This window comes from Prunus persica, chromosome G1 (assembly GCF_000346465.2).
Source record: "Prunus persica cultivar Lovell chromosome G1, Prunus_persica_NCBIv2, whole genome shotgun sequence".
Taxonomy (NCBI): Eukaryota; Viridiplantae; Streptophyta; class Magnoliopsida; order Rosales; family Rosaceae; genus Prunus; species Prunus persica.
Genome location: NC_034009.1, coordinates 29,715,444 through 29,737,213, shown reverse-complemented (window position 1 = coordinate 29,737,213; position 21,770 = coordinate 29,715,444). Strand labels below are relative to the sequence as shown.

General features: G+C 37.0%; 4 protein-coding genes across 4 annotated transcripts; all 4 read right to left on the bottom strand.

Moving 5' to 3' along the window:
- On the bottom strand, positions 343-1,082 carry LOC18792928 (nudix hydrolase 1). Its single transcript, XM_007221534.2, has 2 exons — positions 904-1,082; positions 343-755 (listed from the first exon to the last, which is right to left on the bottom strand). The coding sequence occupies exons 1-2, from the start codon at positions 1,046-1,048 to the stop codon at positions 451-453; spliced, it is 450 nt and encodes a 149-aa protein (XP_007221596.1). The 5' UTR covers positions 1,049-1,082; the 3' UTR covers positions 343-450.
- LOC18792770 (nudix hydrolase 1) lies at positions 3,119-3,934 on the bottom strand. Its single transcript, XM_007226519.2, has 2 exons — positions 3,770-3,934; positions 3,119-3,652 (listed from the first exon to the last, which is right to left on the bottom strand). The coding sequence occupies exons 1-2, from the start codon at positions 3,918-3,920 to the stop codon at positions 3,357-3,359; spliced, it is 447 nt and encodes a 148-aa protein (XP_007226581.1). The 5' UTR covers positions 3,921-3,934; the 3' UTR covers positions 3,119-3,356.
- Positions 10,231-10,907, bottom strand: LOC18791463 (nudix hydrolase 1). The gene is made up of 2 exons (XM_007226360.2): positions 10,747-10,907; positions 10,231-10,651 (listed from the first exon to the last, which is right to left on the bottom strand). The coding sequence occupies exons 1-2, from the start codon at positions 10,889-10,891 to the stop codon at positions 10,341-10,343; spliced, it is 456 nt and encodes a 151-aa protein (XP_007226422.1). The 5' UTR covers positions 10,892-10,907; the 3' UTR covers positions 10,231-10,340.
- LOC18791766 (nudix hydrolase 1) lies at positions 15,314-16,270 on the bottom strand. The gene is made up of 2 exons (XM_007224996.2): positions 15,948-16,270; positions 15,314-15,825 (listed from the first exon to the last, which is right to left on the bottom strand). The coding sequence occupies exons 1-2, from the start codon at positions 16,090-16,092 to the stop codon at positions 15,503-15,505; spliced, it is 468 nt and encodes a 155-aa protein (XP_007225058.1). The 5' UTR covers positions 16,093-16,270; the 3' UTR covers positions 15,314-15,502.

Genomic DNA, 21,770 nt, shown 5'->3' with positions numbered 1-21,770 from the left:
AGTCATGTAATTAAATAATACAAGTTGACACCAAACAACTGACATGAATTATTTACTTTTATCCAAAATCTATTACAAATACAGTGTACCAAACATGCCGAGAAACTTTAGTTTAGACTTGTATTAAAATATATATATATATATATATATATATATATCAAAGAATTGATATCTTCAAAAAAAAAAAAAAAAAGGGAGTAGGCAAAGCAGGATTCTGAATTAGAGTAGGCTGGGCGTGGTAGGTGGGCTGCGGATAGGAGTTGCAGTGGGCTAGAATTTGTGGGATACGGAATTTAATAAAGATTTTTCTTTTTGCTTCTTTGATAATCATTGGCATCTTCATTCAGGTAATAAATAACAAATTTTGTAGACATAGCATTTTCATTGTGAAAAGTTGTGAAAATGCTATGCATGCAACACATGGAATTAATTAACTCATGCTCTTGCTATTCATGCATGAAAAGGATTAAATCCTGCCAACACCGCATTGTGCAGAGGACGAAAGAGTGGTTTGGGGAGGTTGTCCCACTCATACCAATCCCAACCATCACACAGTTCTGGCTCCACATTTTGGGGCTCTCCATCTCCATGTTCCATCACCGCTCTCATGCAAACGGACGCGTACTGGCATGGCTTGCCTCCCTCTAGGAGCAGCTCGTTTGTTCTGGCTGTCAGAAACTCCATCCTCTTCTTGTCAATGTCTAAACCAGTTTCTTCCTTCAATTCTCTTGCTGCGCACTCCTCGAAGCTCTCACCTACATAAACACAAAATTAATATAATTTAGGGTCAATTTGATGATCATTTTAGTTTTCAGTTTTCACCTAAGCAAACACCAATTCGTTAATGACTTGGGATTAGGAAGACGAGAATTAACCCCTGTATTTGTGTATATAATTACGTACCGAGCTCGAGGTGGCCACCAGGTAGGGAAAAGGTGGAGTAGCCAAGAGAGCAACGGCGTCGTCCCAACAACACCTTTTCCCCTTTCAACAGGCAAACCCCTACCGCCACTGTCGGCGCCGCTGCTGCCTCCGTTTGGTTTCCCATGCTCAATTAATTTCCTTTGAGTTTTTTGCTTTATTTCCTTCGCGTTTTTTGTGTACTGAATGTAGCTTGACTGCCTCGCCTTTTATAGATATTGGACTGCGTAGTCATTCCCGATCCTTGGAATTCTCTGGTCAAAACTTTGTTCATATGCCACCTCATGACTGATTTTTGCGCTGCTGTCGTATATTTATTTCATATTTTTTGTCCCTATCAGTTGTATTTGTATTTTAACATGTTTTTGGCGTGTGAAGTGGATATCAATGCTGATAAAATGATCTAATAGCATATGATTAAGAGTCACGTTGGTTATATTTTTATTAAACATATGGATATAGTATAAACAAATTGTATATGTGAATTGGGAACCCGCCAAAGGGGGAGATTTCTATTAGATGTTGACAATGATAGTTACCTTAAAAAACCACTAACTTGTTTAAATGTATAACATTATTCTATGCCTTTTGAGTACTAATCCAGGCATCTCATCATATCATTAGAATCTAATTCTTGGAGTTTAGTTGTGAGAAAGGGAATTAAAATAAGATTAGCATGGATAAATGAAGAAAAAAACAAATGTATACTTATATTATATAATGTATAATTATTATAAGCGCTTATACTTATATGCATAAGTTAGGCCTCATCATTTGGCCTGCGGGCACATGGGCTGATGGGGGCCCGCTCGGCCCAGTGAAAAAAAGTCCGGCCCAGCCCGTTATGGGCTTTGAGATGGCCCGGCTTGTCTTGGGCCGGGCTAGGCTTGGGCTTAGGTGTCTGAAGCCCAGCCGGGTCCATAGGCCCGACCCAATTAAGCCCAAGAAAGTCCGGCTCGGCCCACTCACAAAAGCCCAGCCCGTTAGGCCCGTATACATATATAATTATGTATAAATAAGAGTTTAGGTTTAGGATTATATCACTTAAATCAAATATATAATTTATTTCATTTAATTTACTTTTCTTTACTCATTCCTAATTTATAATTGGATGATTAGCACATTAACTTGTGTCAATTGTTAATCCAACAATTATAATTGGATGATTAGCACACTAATCATATATATAAGATGAACAACATATCACATCACCAAATATAATCATATCACGAAACATAATCGTACCACCAAATATAATCATGCTTTTCTTGAACACATCACCAAATATTTGCATATTTATTCATACCATCCTTTAAAAAAATATTTTTTTTATACTTATTATTTTTTTAAATGATTTCTTAAAACGTATTACGATCTAATTATGTAATAACCTAAAAAATAATACTTTGTTTTATTATTTTTGTGGAAAATCTTATAAGTTGTGTGGCTTTATTAGGTGTTTTATGAATTTGGTTTGAAGTGAAAATATTGGAATTAAGTGAGTTTAATATTAAATTTGGACTAACATGCATTTATGATTAAGTTTATGATTTTTTTTGAATGAAGTAGGGCCCGTTTAGGCATGGCCCGATGAGCTTTCTCAAGCCTGGCTTGAGCTTTGAATTTTCTAAAAAAACCCAACCCGGCCCGGCCCGATATTTTCTCTCTCCTCTTTAAAGTCCGACTCGGCCCAGCCCAAGCCCATTAAATATGGGCCGAGCTAGCCCACCTCGGCCCATTGACGAGCCCTATGCATAACTTTGAATAATGAAAAAAAGAAAACAAAGGTTACATTATTATGTGAAAGTAATTTTTGGGGAGTGATTCTCTCAAGATGATTTCTTTTTTCTTGCTGGCTCATGTAATTTTGAAAAGTTTTGCTCTTATCCAATGTATTGTTATTGAGATTGCTTCATTTACAATTTTCTTCCGTTATACTTTTTTGTTCGTTTGATCTATTAAACTTCTAAATCTTTGAGCGCTAAAAGTGAGAAAACTCAAAAGTTCGAACACATGAAAGAAAAGTCACAACAAACAATACAAGATATTTAATGTTCGAAGATTTGTGAAGCGACCGAATTCCGTAAGACCTAGAATAAAAGAGTTGATGAAGATACGTGAGATTAATAGTTGACGATTTGCGGGACCAATGGCATTATGATTTGCATCGCTGCAGTCACATGAATGGAGGAAGAACTAGTCAAAGCTAATATTATAGCATATATTGCCTTTTTGGGTACGTAAACCACGAGAGATCCAAACTAGGAAAGTGCATACACTTTCCATAATTGAGGAGCAAGTCAAACCTATATATCCATCCAACTCCAATAATTTTTCTTCAATCAAACTGCATGCTTTCCTTAATTGGTAGTGAAACGTTAAAAGTTTATTTCATTCATTTTTTATTCATACATACATGCTATGTATATTTTTTTTCATGCATGAAAAGGATTAAATCCGGCCAGAATCGCATCCTCCAGAGGCCAAAAGAGTGGTTTAGGGAGAGCGTCCCATTCGTACCAATCCCATCCGTCACAGAAGTTTGGCTCCACATTTTGGGGCACTTGATCATCATCTGCCAAAACTGCCCTCACGAAAATCCCCACGTACTGGCATGGCTTGGCCTCGTCTAGGAACACGTTGTTTCTCACCGTCATCATCTCTATATTCTTAATCTCCAAACCAGCTTCCTCCTTCACTTCTCTTGCTGCACACTCCTCGAAGCTCTCACCTAAACCAACACAACAACACAAAATTAATTCACTAGGAATTTAAACAAAAAGGAAAAAGAAAAGAGAAGCAAAATCCCATGCCATGGCCATGAAATTTTCTATATATAATTAAGTACCGAATTCGAGGTGGCCACCGGGGAGGGAAAAGGTGGAGTCGCCAAGGGAGGAACGGCGCCGTCCCAACAGCACCGTTTTCCCTTTGATCAGGCACACCACTACCGCCACTCTCGGCACCGGTGCCGCCTCCGTTTCCGTTTGGTTTCCCATGCTTTAATTGGAGTTTCTTGTATTGTACGGGAGATATATGTACGTAGGCTTACTGCCCTCAGCCTTATATAGAAAATATTGGGTACTTGCACTAGTCCTGATCCATAAATGGTGACACGAGAGAGAGCGCGCGCATCCTTTGACTTTTTAGTTTGGTCAAAAGCACTGTTCCCTGTTGATTCTATGTCTCTCTGACTCGCTGTTGCGGTCCATATGTTTGTCTTGTTTATCTGTCTCAACGACAACGTGTGTATTGAATAGTTCCCATGTTGTGACGCACAGCCTTGTTGTAATTGACGTAGGTTGGGTTGCACATTGATCTAACTAGATAATTAATTATTAATGTCCACAACGTAACTTGTAATAAGTTAATAACGTAATATGTTTTAGTTCTATTCTTATTTTCAAAGTTTCATAATATTATTGTTGAGAACACTCATTTAATGTTAACTGCGTGCAAGGGTGGGCAGAGCCACCACCAGTTAGGCAAAAAGGCGGCCGCGTTTTTTAAGACATCGACCAAATAAATATTTAGCCAAGTTTCCTTCTACATTTTGTTTTTAAATAAATATTTATTAGTCTATTGATGATTTTCAACCAAAATCAAAATGAAAAAACACAACTAGCATGGTAGTTTTGTTCTCAAAATGATTGTGGGTTTTAATGTTTTAGCTTTTGCTTTTAATTTCAATATAATTTTAAGCCTCTGATCTTCTTCTTTTTTTCTTTTGAATGAGACTGGATGAAAAATCTGGAAATTTTGTGGTTGAGATTGTGAGAAGTAGAGGAATCTAAATGCGAAGCGATGTAAAAGATATTGGACATCCAGGCAAGGTCTTGCATCATATACTTTTTCCAAATTAACTTGTAAGTTGGAACTCATCCAGTAATTATTCACAATTGCAGCATGTACTTTTTCCAGCTTAACTTGTGTGGTATTCTCCAACAAGGGACCCAAAAAAAGTCCTTCAAATCCTAGCTCTGTAAACCACACATCTCCTTCAATTCAAGTACATCTGGGGTTATTTACACAAATAATACTCAAATTTATACACGAGTTGCATGTTGGTCTCTCAACAAAATTATTCGTTCAAATGTGCCTTCTCCCCTCAATCCTCGGCTTCACCATTGTAACCTGTCGCAGAGAGCTTAACCCGTGTGGCCACCTTGGCCATCAAAGTCGGAGAAGTCATGTCTAAACGAAGCAGGCGCCGCTATCATTGGCGGATCCATGAATTTTTTAGAGGAAGTGCAATGTTTTGGCCAGTGTATATAGTCATGTTTAAAAAAGTATAGTTCACTCAAATAAGGCTAAACAAGATTTTCCTTCGTCATGACCATAATGAATATTCTTCTTCATTCAAAATTAATATTCAATTATATATGTACTAGAAAAATTAATATTCAACTTCCCATGTCAATTCTCCATGGGGTCCAAATTCTGCATAATCTTCTTGAGTTCATATGGATGCACTCCACCACTCCAAGCATCTCTCGGTTAATTCATATGGGAGCCAATTGAAATTTTCAATTTCAAGTAATTAACAAATATAGATGGGTAGAGAGAGGGAAATAAATTAATGAATTGTGGTTTGTGGGGACTGCCGATGGCATATGGTGGCGGACTGACATGAAATTGACCAGGTTGACGAACTACACAGGCCCAGTGGGCCACAGGGAAAACATGCCCACCCACGGCCCCACAGAAAACCACAACCCTTGTTCTTCTTCTTCATATTTTTTTTCCCTAGCCCAAAACGACCACATTTTGGCTAAGATTTTGAAAAAACAGATGCGCAGCAGCGCATCAAAGAATAGAAAAGAGCAGGTTGCTCAGTCATTTAATCAAACACTTGGTGGGCAACTTCAAGACCGACCAAAGGGGCAACTTCCGGCGACTCCAAAGCTTTTTTCGGCGAGGAGAGGTACAGCTGCACCTCCTTGCGCCTCTGTAGGTCCGTCACTGGCTGCTGTCATCTCTCCTGCGTTGACTGGTTGTCTTTCGGCGCTGCTATTATTTGGTTATGCAGGCAGTGGTGGATCCAAGAAATTTTCAAAAGAGGGACAACATTTAAAAGACTAAATGCTCCAAAAAAAAAGTATTTATACAATCAAATATCCTTAATATTTAACCTTTTGAACCTGAATTATTTTTAAAAAGAATATATATATATATATATATATAAAATGGTCTATTAATAAATATTAAATATGCTATTAAGTGGATATGAGAAATTATGAGTGCTGCTATTTCCACTTACTGGCTAGTTGTGCCTTTTTGCGTCTTACACTCTAAGGAATTTTCCGGCGAGGGGAGTTGCAACTCTGTGGGTCCGTCACTGTGTGCAGGGAGGGAAGAAGAAGAAGAAGAAGAAAAAGAAGAAAAAGGAAAATGAAAACTGCACTATGAAAAAGTCGCATTTACCCTTCCTATTCTTCTCACGTGTAGTTCACATTACTAAAACTCACAAAAATATGTAACGGTGGACTAGTTCGCCAAATAATAAAGAGCTGGTGGACCATTAAAGTGCACATAATTATTTAGGACAAACTACATAAAACTCCATAAACTATAAGGTCATTTTCAAGTTCATACATAATTCTAGAGACATTTACGGGTACATACTCAAACTGCCGGAAACTATACAATTTACCCCATCCATTAGCCAAACTGTTAGTTAATTTGTTAAATGCTGATGTGGCATTTGTATGACCTATTTTTTTTAATGATATGGACTTCTATGTAGACAAAAATAAAAATAAAAAAAAATATTCATTTTTTTAAAATTAAAATCATTAAAATTAAGGATAAATTACTCAAATCGTCCTCAAACTTATACCCGATTTACATTTTGGTCCCTCAATTAAATTATTCATTCAAATGGTCCATCAACTCTATATTAATCGCTTAATTGATCCTGATGTTACATTATGTTAATGTTGTCGTCAAATGTAAGGGTAAAATCGTGCATAACCGTCCTATGTTCCCCAAATAGGTGATAAAGTGGTTATACATATGTAATACAGTAGTGATACATAGGTAATATAGTGGTGATAAAGGGGTGATACAGTGGGGATAAAAAGGTGATACATAGGTCAAAAGTCTTATTTACCCACACAAATGTAGCATGTGCTGCTCACATGACTAAATTTAACATAAAATGTAACAGTAGGACCAAAGCGTCTATTAATAAAGAGTAGGTAGACCATTTGAACGAATAATTTAGTTGAGGGACCAAAATGTAAATCGGGTACAAATTTGAGGACCATTTGAGTAATTTACCCTAAAATTTAAAAAGAAAAAAGAAAAAAAATATCTCTTCATCACTCTCCTCCTAACCCTTCCCTAGCACGACTTAGCTAGCCAACCCAAGACCACAAGCCACCATCCACCACCTCATTCTCCCTCAGTCCTCTCCTCCTAGCCCCAACCAATACTAGAGCCCTAGCCAATAGATCTGAGAATGAGATATGCGCATCGTCGGAGACATATGGTAGATTCGGCATATGGGTTTGCGAAGTTGTCGCTTAGTTTCCGAGGTCGATGACGACCCAATCACTTGGGTTTTTGAGGTCGACGATGACCAATCTCCCCTCTTCATTGCCCATCGCACCTCTCGATCGCCTCGAAATCTCTCAGCCCAGCGCCACCCCTCTTCTCCACACAGCCTCATCCCCTTTCCCTCTTCCCCTGAAACCTCTCCGCCTCTCTCTCTCTCTCTCTCTCTCTCTCTCTCACATCTAGTTTGATCTAGTTTTGCTAACACACCCATATCCCCAACACCAAGCCTCATACCCATATCAACAAGTGGCTAGACTCTAGATTGTGAAACAAATGTAGCAACCTCCAAATTTAAAAAAAAAAAATGATCCAACCATTTGGACTAATGTGGAGGAATCAAAATCACGCCCATGAAAAAATCGACCCGAAAAGGAGGGGCCGATGGTGGGCATTTTGGAAAGTCGGGCCGATCGAGTGTCTTCATTCAAGCGATGATACAGATTGACAATTCTATTTGTGCTTTCAGCAAGTAGGCGACACGAATATATGCTTTCTATCAATTGGATACCATACCAATTGCTTTTCAAAACGCAACCAAGTTCTCCAAGCCTAAAGTTGCAGGAGTTGGGGATTTGAGGGTTCGGCTGTGTTGGGGAGGAGAGATGAGGGAGAGGTGATGGGGGTTGCGCTGGAACAACATGGGTTGTGTGGTTGGGATAGGTGGCCTGGGTAAGTTATTGGGGGATATGAGTGGAGGAGTTGGGTGGTAGTTTGGGTGGCTTGGATGGTTGGAGAAGCTGGGTTCGCTGGGTAGGGGGCTTGGAAGAGATAATTTTTAATTCTTAATATGATTTTAATTTTTTTAATTAAAAAGTAGAGAATTTTTAATTATATGTTTGTCCAAATGGAAGTCAACGTCAATTAAAAATAGGTCCTACAAATGCCATATCAGCATTTAACAGGTGTGGGGGTCTTTTTATTCCAACAGCCTGACGAATAGGCTTGGGCTGCCGAAAAGAGAAACAGGTGAAATTACCTCATTGTGCCTGAGTTCAAGAATCTGGCCCCAAGAATGCTTCGAAAAGGTAGTGAAGCCTTAGGAAGCATCCTGGTTACCTTCACCAACAAAAACAACAACTGCTTACAGATAGATTCTTAGCTTGGTATGAGAAGCTTGTGGCATGGGAGTAAAACAATCATGAGTTTAGCATAAACAGAGAGAGAGCTGTGAGTTCTTATGAAAGACATGGGTTCTAAGGAAATGAGGGAAATGATTCTAAGAGGGTTTGTTGAACAGAGAGAGAGAGAGAGAGAGAGAGAGAGAGATGAGGGTATAATGGGTGTGTTGAGTAGTTTCCAGCAACTTGACGAAAACTCTGTCAAGCTGTGGAACAATTTACCAGAAGAGAAAATGGGAGGAGATGGAGGAATAGGGCACGAAATTGCAGAAGTTTCATATATGAGAGATGAAGCTTGCTCTCTGAATGTGGTTTGAGTGAATTTCCAATTGCTTGACAAAGCTTGGTCGCACTCTGGATGATGGATTTTGCTGGGTAAAAAAAGGCTTTTTTTATAGGCGATGAAAGCTCCTTCTTCCCAAGAAACCCTAATGGTTTCTATCCAATTTGGCCAAGTTTTTCCCTTCCTTTCTCCCCTCATCCCTTCAATTATCCTATTTTGGTGAAATTCTTTCTGCCCAATCGCACCAAAAATAGGGTTTTGGGAACTCTAGGTTATCAGTAGTGATTTCTTATTTTTAACTGTCATCTCTCCTCCTTTCCTTCCTTATTTCATGGCAAGATCTGGTAAATGAAGGGGATAGGTAACTTTGGCTGGTCTGAAGGCTGCCTTTTCTCCTGCGCTGGCCAATATACTCTGGTTTTTTGAGCGATCTGCCTTGAGGTTTGTTTTTGCCCATGTGCTGGAGTCTCCCAGCAGCCTGAGCGTACAAACATCTCCTGGTTTTCTATCTTGGTTTCATTTCAAACCATGTGCTCGAGATTTTTTGGATATTTTCTAAGCCACTTGGGCTATGTAGGCCTTCCTAAGGTGATGGGTTAATGTATTAAGGGAATGGGCCAACCTCTTAAGTGATGGACCATTTTTATTGAGATGATGAGCTAATTTTTCCTAAAGTATTGGACTATTTCTCTCTTTTATGCTTACCCATATATTTGGACTCAAGAAATAGGCTTGAGTTTTGGGGCTTCCAAACAACCCAAAACTTCCATTTCTCGACTCATCAATGGGCCTCATGAAAGCTCGTTACCATCCGTACCATAACCCACTCAAGCAAGCCCCGGGCATTTGCGTGGCTTAGGCCCACTTAAGCTTGTAGCATGGCTAGGTGTAATAATAATGATTTTTCGCTTGGCATTGCATGTAGCTTGGCGTACTTGAATTTCTTATCCTTTAAAAATGAATATGATGCTTGACGGGATAATTTGCATGAACTTGTAGATTCAGTGCCTTTTATAGGCTTATTTCGATTCTTAGCGTGACGGATTGTATATTTATTTGGCATTGCATGTGGTCGTGGCTCGTGCAAGCATGTATGACGAACTTTCACATGCCCTCGATAAAGTATTGCATTGGGTAGAGAATCTATTTGGGTCCAACCTTGGATTTTTTGGGTCTCAACAACAGATTAACAAACGATTTGGTTAACATAGGAGGTAAATTGTAAGATTTCCAGAAGTTTGAGTATGTAAATGTCTCTAAAATTAAGTATGAACTTAAAAATGACCTAATAGTTTAAGGAATTTTTTTTTATGTAGTTTGTCCAATTATTTATTAGCAACCATCGAAGAAGGGATTTGACCAAAAACTATCCAAGAAAGGAACGAACATCAATAATAACACGGACTTTTTATTAATTAATAGCACAGCATTCTCACTAAAGAGAGGTGTAGCTTGATTCATGGTGATGCATGAAAAGGATTAAATCCGGCCTCCACTGCATTCTGCAAAGGCCAAAACAGTGGTTGTGGGAGGCGGTCCCACTCATACCAATCCCAACCGTCACACATGTTGGGCTCCACATTCTGGGGCTCCCGATGATCGCCATCTGTCAGCACTGCTCTCGTGAAAATCCCCACGTAGTGGTATGCCTTCAGTTCCTCTACGAACAAGTTGTTTGTGACCCTCAGCAACTCTATCTTCTCCTTGTCAATGTCCAAACCAGTTTCTTCCTTCACTTCTCTCGCTGCACACTCCTCAAAACTCTCACCTGATCTCGCACAAAACACAAAATTAATCCCGTTAATTAATTAATTAGTAAAGATAAATAATAAAACAAAAATCCATGTATTTGTATATAATTACCAAACTCGAGGTGGCCACCAGGGAGGGAAAAGGTAGAGTCGCCAAGAGAGGAACGACGCCGTCCTAACAGCACCGTCTTCCCCTTCAACAGGCACATCACTACAGCAACTCTCGGCACCGCATTCTCCTCCCCTGTGTTTTCCATGTTTTTTCAACCTAAATTTGTGTTTCGTCTTTTGTGGTTTATAATCTGCATGGGCTTACATATATAATGGAGACAAGATACAACTTCACCATTTGTTAGTTCAAACTTTGGAAGTTGGACTTTTTTTTTTCTTGGTCTCAAAACGGATGTCGTTTCGTCTTGTTTTGGTTCTGTTTCTAGCTAGTTGCTAGCTGTTGTGTTTTTAATTTTATTTATTGTTCAACAACGACCCCGACCACATTGTATTTGTATAACTATAAGAGTTTCTCTTTGTGTGAGAATTGAATAAGAGTAGCCATGCTGTAACTGACGTACAGATGCTCCAACTTATGACGTCGTTTATAAAAAACAAACATAAAGATAAATAATCGAGGGCTTTATGATTGACAGTGATTGAAAAATGCAAGACCACTTATTCAATCAATTAGCTATTAGTTAAGTGGTATTTCTCTTTTTGTGTAAATAATAACTCACATTATTTTGATAAAATTATTCTGAAGGGCAGTAATCTATAAAATTTTGTTGTTTATGGTCATAAGACATTTAATGTTGAACTTGTTCAATGTTGGGAAGCCCCTTGAAAGACTGGACCTGCTCCAAAAATATCGTCGGGTCCATTCTGGAGGCACTTAAGAATGAATATCCAAGAGCAAAAATCTAGAATGTTATAAGCCTTGAGACTTTTGAGTTTGAGTTGAGGTATCACATCTCATCGTATCATTATCTTCCATGATGTGATAGGCTCTTTCCGTCCGTAAGTAGCATGAACTCAGGATAAAAATTCAAAAGAATTGCAGCTTTAGCTTTGAACTTTCTCGAAGCTTTTTATTCAAATGATACTTGGGACAAGTTGTTTGTGACTGTCAGCAACTCAATCTTCTCAATGTCCAAACCAACTCGATCGCCAAGAGAGGAACGACTTCACCGACACCACCGCAGCAGCCACCCTAGTCCCGTTTCCGTTTACCTTAGATTTTTGCACACGGGCTCACTCGATTTATCACAACAACAAAAAAGCGACGAGTGTCTGCATTGGATTTTTCCTCCGTGTCTGCGCCCACCATATTTGTCAAACTGTTGTCAAGTCCATTTTGGAGGCAGTGAGGCACTAATAATGCTCTGGCATCAGTAGACATTAGAAAAGAAAACGGTTGTCTTCCTGCCTGCCTGCCCATCGTATATTCGAGATTTTACGTAGGGGTACGAATGAAGCCCCAATAACGTTGGAGCTTTGTGGTTTAAAAGTTACTAGCCCCTTGTGCGTGCCAATTATTGGTTTTTTAATTTTATTTTTTTATTTGGTAAAATTGGCAAGCACGGTGTCTTTGCCAAATGGCCTAACTCATATGTTTACCAAGTTTTATCTTATTCTATATCAACTTAACTAAACACAAAATCATTCAGAGCGAGTATCAATAGATCGTAGAGTTGAAAAATATTTCAAATACTTTATTTTTTATTTGGTAAAATTAATTCAAGTCCGTAAACACTAATAAAGCTACCAATATAATGGAGTTCACCTCTATTAAAGAGGTTTATGATTAGCATTTTTATAACATTATTGATTGCACGTGACCTGCACCAAAATTATTGACGCCCCCAATAATGTTGGAGCTTGATTCAAGTAAGTAGACACTATAATAAGGCTGCCAAAATAATTGAAACAATTTGTTTTATTTATCTCATATCAATTATGAAGAGGGAGATAATGAAAAGTTTCCTTCCATCATTTGTAGCAACATGTATGACATTAATCGTGATTCATTAACTAAACTACTGGACCTGCCCATGATATAATTTCAATTACATCATATTGATTAATGACGTCAGAAATATTTTATTTAATTAGATCCAGCCAAGACAAATTGACGTGAGAAAACACACCACCCCTCCAAATTAACTAAAATGGAAACAATCCTAAGCAGGCATCCTTACTCGAAAGTTCTAATGTTTGGCGTCTACATAACGTGTTCTTACTGTTTGGCAGTGCCTGGGGAGATTTATTGTTGTCGCATTTGCATCTCGTTTGAGTTCAGGTAAAAGTAAAAACTATTGCGGCATTAACTTTTGTATCAACTTATCATAATTTTATAAGTGCGTGCGTGCGTACGTCAAGTTTAAGAATTTATTTTCGCATCAGTTTTGAATCTTTGGTACAATCAATCATGATCCTTTTGAATGTCTTATAGGTTTCAAGACACTCAAGTCTCTAAGGGCTCGTTTGGTACACAGGACTGTCTTGGCATGGACTATGTTTAGGGACTGGTTTGGCTTGGCTTGGCTTGGTCTAAGTTGGATAACACTTATCCTGCGTTTGGTGTATGCTTGAACTAGGACTAGAATTTTTTTTATTTTTTCAAAAATATCTATATATATATATGTATGTATTTTATAATATATATATATGTATATATACATACATATAATATATATATACATGTATATAAGTATATTATAATAATATTATATATTTTAAATAATATAAACGTACATACATATATATAAGTGTATATAGGTGTATCTATGTATATTATAATATACATGGGTATAATACATATACATATATTTATATATATGTATGTATAATATAATATATAATATATATGGGTATGTTATAATAATAATAATAATATACACGTATATACGTGTATATATGTATTTATATATACATATACATTATATATATTATAAAATACATATGTATATATAATATATTTATATATACATATACATTATATATATTATAAAATACATATGTATATATAATATATGTATATATATTATATATTATAATATACATATATATATATACGTATATACATGTATATAATATATGTGTATATAGGTGTATCTATATATTATAATATATACATGGGTATAATACATATACATATATATATGTATATTATAATAGATAATATATATGGGTATGTTATAATAATAATATACATGTATATATGTATATTATAATATATATACATATAGTATAAATATATAATGTATATGTGTATATACGTGTGTATATGTATATTATAATACATACATGGGTATAATATATATACACATATATGTATATATACTTATATATATATTACATATATACATGTATGCTATTATTATAATATTAATATGTATGTGTATATGAGTATATTATAATAATAATATACGTGTATATATCTATATGTATTTATATATTATATATGTATATATGTGTTTATATATATATGTATATACGTGTATATATGTACATTAATATATAATATAATATATATTACATATATACATGTATACATGTATGTATTATTATAATATTAATATGTATGTGTATATGAGTATATTATAATAATAATATATGTGTATATATCTATATGTATTTATATATATTATATATGTATATATGTATTTATATATATACATGTATATGTGTATATACATGTATATATGTACATTATAGTATATGTGTATGTAATAATAATAATAATAATAATAATAATAATAATAATATATGTTATTAGTATTACAATATAATATATGCATCTTATATATTGGTGAACATAGGACTAGCTAATCCTCCCTTTCTACATGGGTTTAGTAGTCCCCTCCTAGTGAGGTATTTTTGGTGGGCCCGGTATTAGCAATCTCATCTAAGACTAGAATTAAATGAAACAAACATGGTACTAAATTTAGTCCAATCCAGTCCAAGCCAAGCCTGTGTACCAAACGACCCCTAAGTTCACTAACAACAAACTAATCTAGGTCATATCAAGTTTATGCAGGGCCAACTCCAGCTGAATTTTACTAATCATCTCCTGCATTGTTCCTTTTACTATGGGTTTGGTACGGACAGCATCTATTGTTAGTTTCTTTTGTGTCCCTCCAAAATATCCTGAATCAGACTTTATTTCCCCAAGTTATTTTGACTGACCCTGTCTCACTTTACTCTCTATCATCAAGTTCGTCTATGCAAGGAGGATGTCACATGGAAAAAAGTATATTTGAAAATTTAGCACTAGAAGAATCTCAGGAATCTCTAGAAAACGGAAAAAAGAATCTGTATGGAAGAAAATTATTACCGGCATATGTTACTAGCAATCAAGGCAACATCATGCAACGTGATGTTTTTGGAGAAAAAAAAACCGAGGGAACACATCGGACCACAAGAAGGAAAATGGGCAGATAGAACTTTAGTGCTCTGACCCTAAAGAAAGATGAATTGATTTATGAGCCCAAGTTGGTTTCCCGTGAAGATATGAGCCCAAGTTAAATTATTTTCTGGGTCGGTTTCGACCCCAATTTTTAGACGGTCAATGAATTTCCTGAAAACAAACTATCTTCTGCATCCTCAACATAAAAGGTTCAACATTTGCTACTTAAAAGAACCAAATATGCAGAGCACAATAGGAAATGGATAACATAAGTGTCTTGACTTGCAAATAAGTTATCTCATATTAGAAATTGAATTTCACGAAAATAGATAACATAAGAATCTTGACTTGTAAATAAATGATCTCAAATTCCAACCTGAACTCCACTGCACTTAAAAAGGATGCTTTCAGAGAAAGGCCTGACCTAACACACACATACATTATACATACGTGCATATATAGACTATTATTCTTCTTCTTGTGGTGAATTGGGAAAAGGGTTAAAGCCACTCTTCACCATCTTCTCCAAAGGCCAAAAGAGGGGTTCGGGGAGGTTGGCCCAATCGTACCAATCCCAACCGTCACACTTGGTGGGCTCAAGATTTTGGGGCAATTGATCATCGCCATCTGCCAAAACTCCACGCATGAAAACCGTCACGTAATGAGACGGCTTCGGCTGCTCTGAGAACACATTGTTTGTGACCGTCAGCAACTCCATCTTCTTCTTGTCAAAGTCCATACCAGTTTCTTCCTTCAATTCTCTCGCCGCACACTCCTCAAAGCTCTCTCCTACCCAAAACCAAAAAACCACCGAATCTAAAATTGAACTGATCTATAGATAGATACCCATTATACGAAATTAATTAATTAACTAACTAATTACGATTAGGAAAAAAAACACCAAGAATTACCGAACTCGAGGTGGCCACCAGGGAGGGCAAAGGTGGAATCGCCCACAGAGGATCGCCGCCGTCCCAACAGCACCGCTTTCCCTCTCAACAGAAACACCACCACAGCCACTCTCGGCACCGCGGCGATCGTCGTACCGTTTTCCATTTTCTTTCCGTTCTTTCTCGCGCGCACTTCACTTGACCCGTTAAATCTTTTGATGGCGCACGCTAAATTACTGTGTAGTGTTGGACCTTCTGGTCAAAACGCGGTTCGGTTGATGTCGTTTCGACTGGATTCTACTTTTAGGGTTTTCCCGCCACGGCGAGTGGGTTAAGGGAAATTATTTTGAGATGGGGTTAAGGGAAGTTTTTAATCGGCTGTTTCCTGTATGTTTGATAATTTCGCTTTCTGTATCCAAAGAGAGCGCACCACGTCAAGAGACAGGGGACCCTCGGATTCTTTTCTGCGCTCCTCTCACAGTGAGGGGGACCCATAAACACAAAACCCACCTCACTGTGAGGAGAAGTACCACAGGATCTGCTCCACAGAATACCTGCTCCTTGGATTGACTGGATGGTTGGTAATGCTTTGACACTTGCCAGGTCTTTATTAATATTCATTTTTTAATTAATATATTTAAATGAATTAGGTCAGATTGCTACTTGCGCAATGCTTTGCACTTCAATTAAATTAGTAGAGGAAATCAAACTTCCTACTTTTTTCAATATTGAAAGAAATGCTACTAACGAAACTAATAGCTAATTTGTATTTTAATACATGTTTTCAAATTCATTAGATAGGCACTAATATGTTTAATATTTTATTACATAATTGTGATTAGTGAGAAGAAAATGGATGCCTTTTGAAACATTTAAAAGTACGTCGGCATCAAGACAATTTTTTGTAAGGATTTTTTGTATTAAGAGGGGCGATAATAAACTAAACTTATACACACTAAACGAATGCTAATTGCTCCAAACCACTACATTAGTGGATCTGCTGTATAAGGCATTGTTCATCCAAATAAATAACTTATTTTTTAAGGTTTTAATTCAAGTTAAGAAGATATCAAATTTGATATTAATACCACTTGCCTATATTCTGGTGAGGAGATACTCATTCTTCCTGCAAATTACAGTTTAACATATGTGCAAAAATAATTTATTAAAAACACAAAGAAAAAGTTATGCACATACATCACACAGTCATTGACAGAAATGCAGGAGCTCCTACTTAGAGCATTTCCAGCAAGGGGCCTAAGGGAGACTTGGGGGAGGGCAAACCCAAAATGGTGTTTCCAGCAACAAAGATCTGCCAGGGCAAGGAGTGGGGCCCAGCCAACTGGGCTGGCTAGATGGGGAGGCTGGCTCGAGCTCCAGCCCGAGGGCAAGCGTGACGTCAGCGCTGGAGTTTAAAAAATATTTGACGCACTCGCTACAGTGCCCCCCAACGGTTCTCTTCCACGTGGCTGGCTTCTAGGCTCTCCGATCCACTTTTTTCAGCAATCCAACGACAGCTATTTTTTTCCCAATAAAAAAATGAAAACAATTGAAAACAATTTTAAAAAATACTGAATTTTTTTTTTTACAAATACCAACCAATACTCTTCACTTTTAACACCAACTCCTCATACATTTTCTTCTCCTTCTATTATTATTCACTTTCTACTCAATATTTTTTCACTCTCAAGTTATTTTTTTCTCTATCATATTATGGGTTCTTCTAGTGAAACCGGAGGGGCATGGAGCATGATGGAAGATGTTAGCTTGTGTGAGGCTTGGCTCAAAGTTAGTCATTGCCCCGTAACGGGCAATGAGATGAAATTATGTCATATGTAGAAAAAAATTCATCAGGAATTTTGTGAAATGGTATTTGGTTCAACCTGTACGGATTATGCATTATCTAGTAGGTGGAAAATTATTAATAAAGAGTTGGCGAAATGGAGAGATGCCTTGGCAAAAGCGATGGATAGCCATAGAAGCCGGGAAAACCTTAGCAGTGAGGTAAATTATTTGTAATTTTTGTTTTATTAATTTTTGTCATATTAAATTTTATTTAAATGTTTCTTGCAATTTATATATGTTGTTAATATTTCTTGTATTTCCAATATTAATATGAATGTTTCTTGCAATATTTATATTTTGTTTTGCATTTCTAATAAATTGTTAAAGTTTCTTGTGTTTCCATCATTTTTTTTATTACTTGTTGCATTGCCAATATTTTTTAAAGTTTCTTGTATTGCCATATATATATATATATATATATTTTATACTTGTTGCATTGCCAATATTTTCTAAAGTTTCTTGCATTTCCTTTTTTTTTTTTTTTTTTTTTAAAGATTATGCAAGCACAAATGTTTTTTGGTGCTACTGGGCAAGGCAAAAAAAGTTTCAACCATACCCTACGTTGGGAGGTGGTGAAGAATTGTAAGAGATTCTAAATTATTCCAACGGGTCCGACGGTAGTCTTGAACGAGACGCCACTCCATGAGACACCGGCATCGAATTCACCTATGGATTCCCCGATGAGTCAAGACTCACATATCGAAAAGGAGCTAAGGCCTATTGGGAGGAAGGCGGCAAAGGCGAAGAGAGGGAGTAATTCTACCAAGAATGCATCTAAATTTTTGGAGGAACTTTCAAAGATGCAAGCCATGAGAATTGAAATGGACATGAAACAACAAGAGCACGATAGGGCAATTGATGTAGAATATGCAAAAGAAAGGGAGTATGTAAACCAAGAAAGGGAGTATGTACGCGAAGAAAAGATTGAAAAAAAGGATCGGGAAACCATGGCCATGGATACAAGCCATATGTCCCCTAAAATAAAATAATTTTGGAATCTAGAACGAAGGGATGTTATGAGACGATGACTTTTTCGTGACGATGGACCTAGCAATACGGATTGGTTAAATGATCAAAACCATTAAGTTAGTTTGCTTGCCTTTCATTTCATTGTATTTTTTGTTTTGTTTAAAAGTTCCCACAAATGCTCCATCAAGTCAACTTGACGGTGTTCACGAATATGCGAGATTGCATCTCCGTGTAGCGCTCAATCATACGAGGCAAGAAACTACCGTCTCTAACCAACGGATCATGCTGCACTGGTTCTCCATTTGGCCCCATGGGTTTTTCATAAATTCGTGTTAAGACCGTGTTCATGGGATCTGGTTCATACACTTCATCAGCATCGTAATCATACTCATCTTCCACAATCATGTTGTAGAGGATGATACAAGTCATCATTATACTCCTAAGCACCTCCTCGTCAAATAGACGGGCCGCACCCCTGATAATAGCCCACCGGGCTTGAAGAATATCAAAGCACCTCTCCACATCTTTTTTGTACCTCTTTTGATAGGCAGCAAAAAAATTTCCTTATGGGATCGGGGATGTGAAATTGATTTCACAAATATTGTCCACCTCGGGTACATACCATAAGCTAGATAATACCCGTTCTGGTAGACGATATTATTGATTTGATATGTGATATTTGGGCCTTCACCTCTCAGAACATCATTGAACACCGGGGATTGACCCAGGACGTTCAAATCATTTTGAGAGCCGGCAACTCCAAAGAAGGCGTGTCAAACCCATGTATCAAAACCAGCAACTGCTTCGAGGATGATGCTTTTCTGCCCTTTCCGATTGCCATAATCCCCTTACCAAGCAGTTGGACAATTTTTCCATTGCCAGTGCATGAAGTCAATGCTACCAATCATTCCAGGAAATCCACGAGACTCAGCTTTTTGTAAAAGCTGTTGCAGGTTCCTAAGCGTAGGTTTGCGCAGGTAGTCCCTGGTGTACAGAGTTTCCACTGCATCACAAAATCGCACCAAGCTCTCCAAAATAGTGGACTTTCCCATTCGGGCAATCTCATTCACCTGATCAGCAGATGACCCATATGCCGACATTCGTATCCCAGCTATGAACTTTTGCTCGGCAAGAAGCCACAAATTTCCAGCACAATTTTTCTTTTGAACAAAGTATTCATCATAATTACAAATATCATGCATGACTTTATTGAACAAATGAGGTTGCATTCTATATCTCGCTTGAAAATGAACATCAGAGTACAGAGAATGTGGGATAAAATAATCTTCCAGAAGATTCTTACCCCGAGAATATCTATGTCTTCCACATTCGGGGCACGGCCTTCTCGTGAACGACGGTGGCTCTTGTTTTCTTCCTCCAGCAAAGCAACGGCCATGCTAAGTTGCTCATCTAGTTCTCTCAGCGCCCTTTTGCTTGCAGCTCGTCGACGCATTCTTTCTCTCATTTCTCGCTCTTGCCTCTCCAAAACCTCTTGCATGTCTGCTATTAAAAATGGAGAATGAAATCTAAAATCTGAGAAATAGAAATGTAGAGAAGATCTGGTGTGGGAGGTGTGAGCTGAGCCTCTGGTTTTATAGAAAAATTTAGACAGATAGATATGACATGTGGCGCAATCTTAGAGGATGAAAATCTTATCTGAAAATTGAAATTTGAAATTTATCTGAAATTTGAATTTCGAAATGTATCTAAAATTTGACATTTTGAATTTATCTGAAATTTGAATTTTGAAATGTATCTGAAATTTGAAATTTATTTGAAATTTGAAACCGAAAATCTTATCCAATATGAATAGTATTGACACGTAGGAACCCAAAAATCTTATCCGAAAATATTATTCAAATTAATTGTTTAAGTAAACAAAGTTGTAAAAAAACAAAAAAATGAATAGTATTTGTCATGACAAGACTAAACTGCTGGAAACACACTTTGATGAGGGGGCTAGGACAGCCACTATTCATGTGAATAGTAGCTGCTCTATAGCTCCCCTTGCCATGACTGGCAAGGGGCTAACTGGTGAAAATGCTTTTATAAAGGAATCAAGGGGGTCACTTTCATTTTTAATTTTTTTTTTGGTCTTGGGGTTAATGGGCTCGTTAAACTTGGAGAAGACCCACTAGTAGGGCCATTATCATTAGTCTGCTTTATTTGTTGGGCCTCTAACCCCAAGTTTTCAACCCAAACTTGAGAAAAAGGGAGCGAAATGTGCTTAATCATCCTTGATCAAGACTACTAGATGTAGATAGATTTCGCCTCGTCATAGAGTGATGCAAAAGTAAAATATGTATAAAGTTTGTCACACTTTTGTTCTTTTGGCAGTTGAAAAGAGTAAAATTGAGCAAGGTCACTTTTAACCAAGATTTCACGAGGACAATCCCTTCAACTCTTTATTTATTTATTTTTTATATAACATTATTACCTGTTCCTTTTTAGACTTTTCTTTTATACTGATATATAAGCTTTTACCTTTTCGACCTATACCATAGATCATGGATGCACAAGTGGTGCAACATGTGTTAAATTAATTTTGGGCATAAAATATAAAAATGAAGCCTGGAAGGGATTATGCTAGGAATATACCGGAATAATATTACAGTTGAAGAATATGAAGCCCCACAACATTATTATAAAAAAACAAAAATGAGTGGTTTCACTATTAATAATACCGAGATATTTGTATAAAATGCCACACTTATCGAATATCCAATGGTCAAGTTGAAAATAATATTAATATTGATAATAATAAGTTGTGGGTCCGTTTGTATAAAATCTTCACATAATATGATTTACTAAGCCCGACTAACCAGAATATAAATGATTTTCCTTTTCCTAGGTTTAAGTTTTTATTAAAAAAAATCTCTTGCAGACGTGATAGCACGTGCAAAGGAGCTAGTATGCATAAAATGTGTATAGCAAACTCCGTTATTTTTAAATAATATTAATTTCACCTGGTCATAGAGGAGAGAGTGACAGAGCTTCTTTCAGGCCTATAAGTCTGCCCTTAAACTCAGG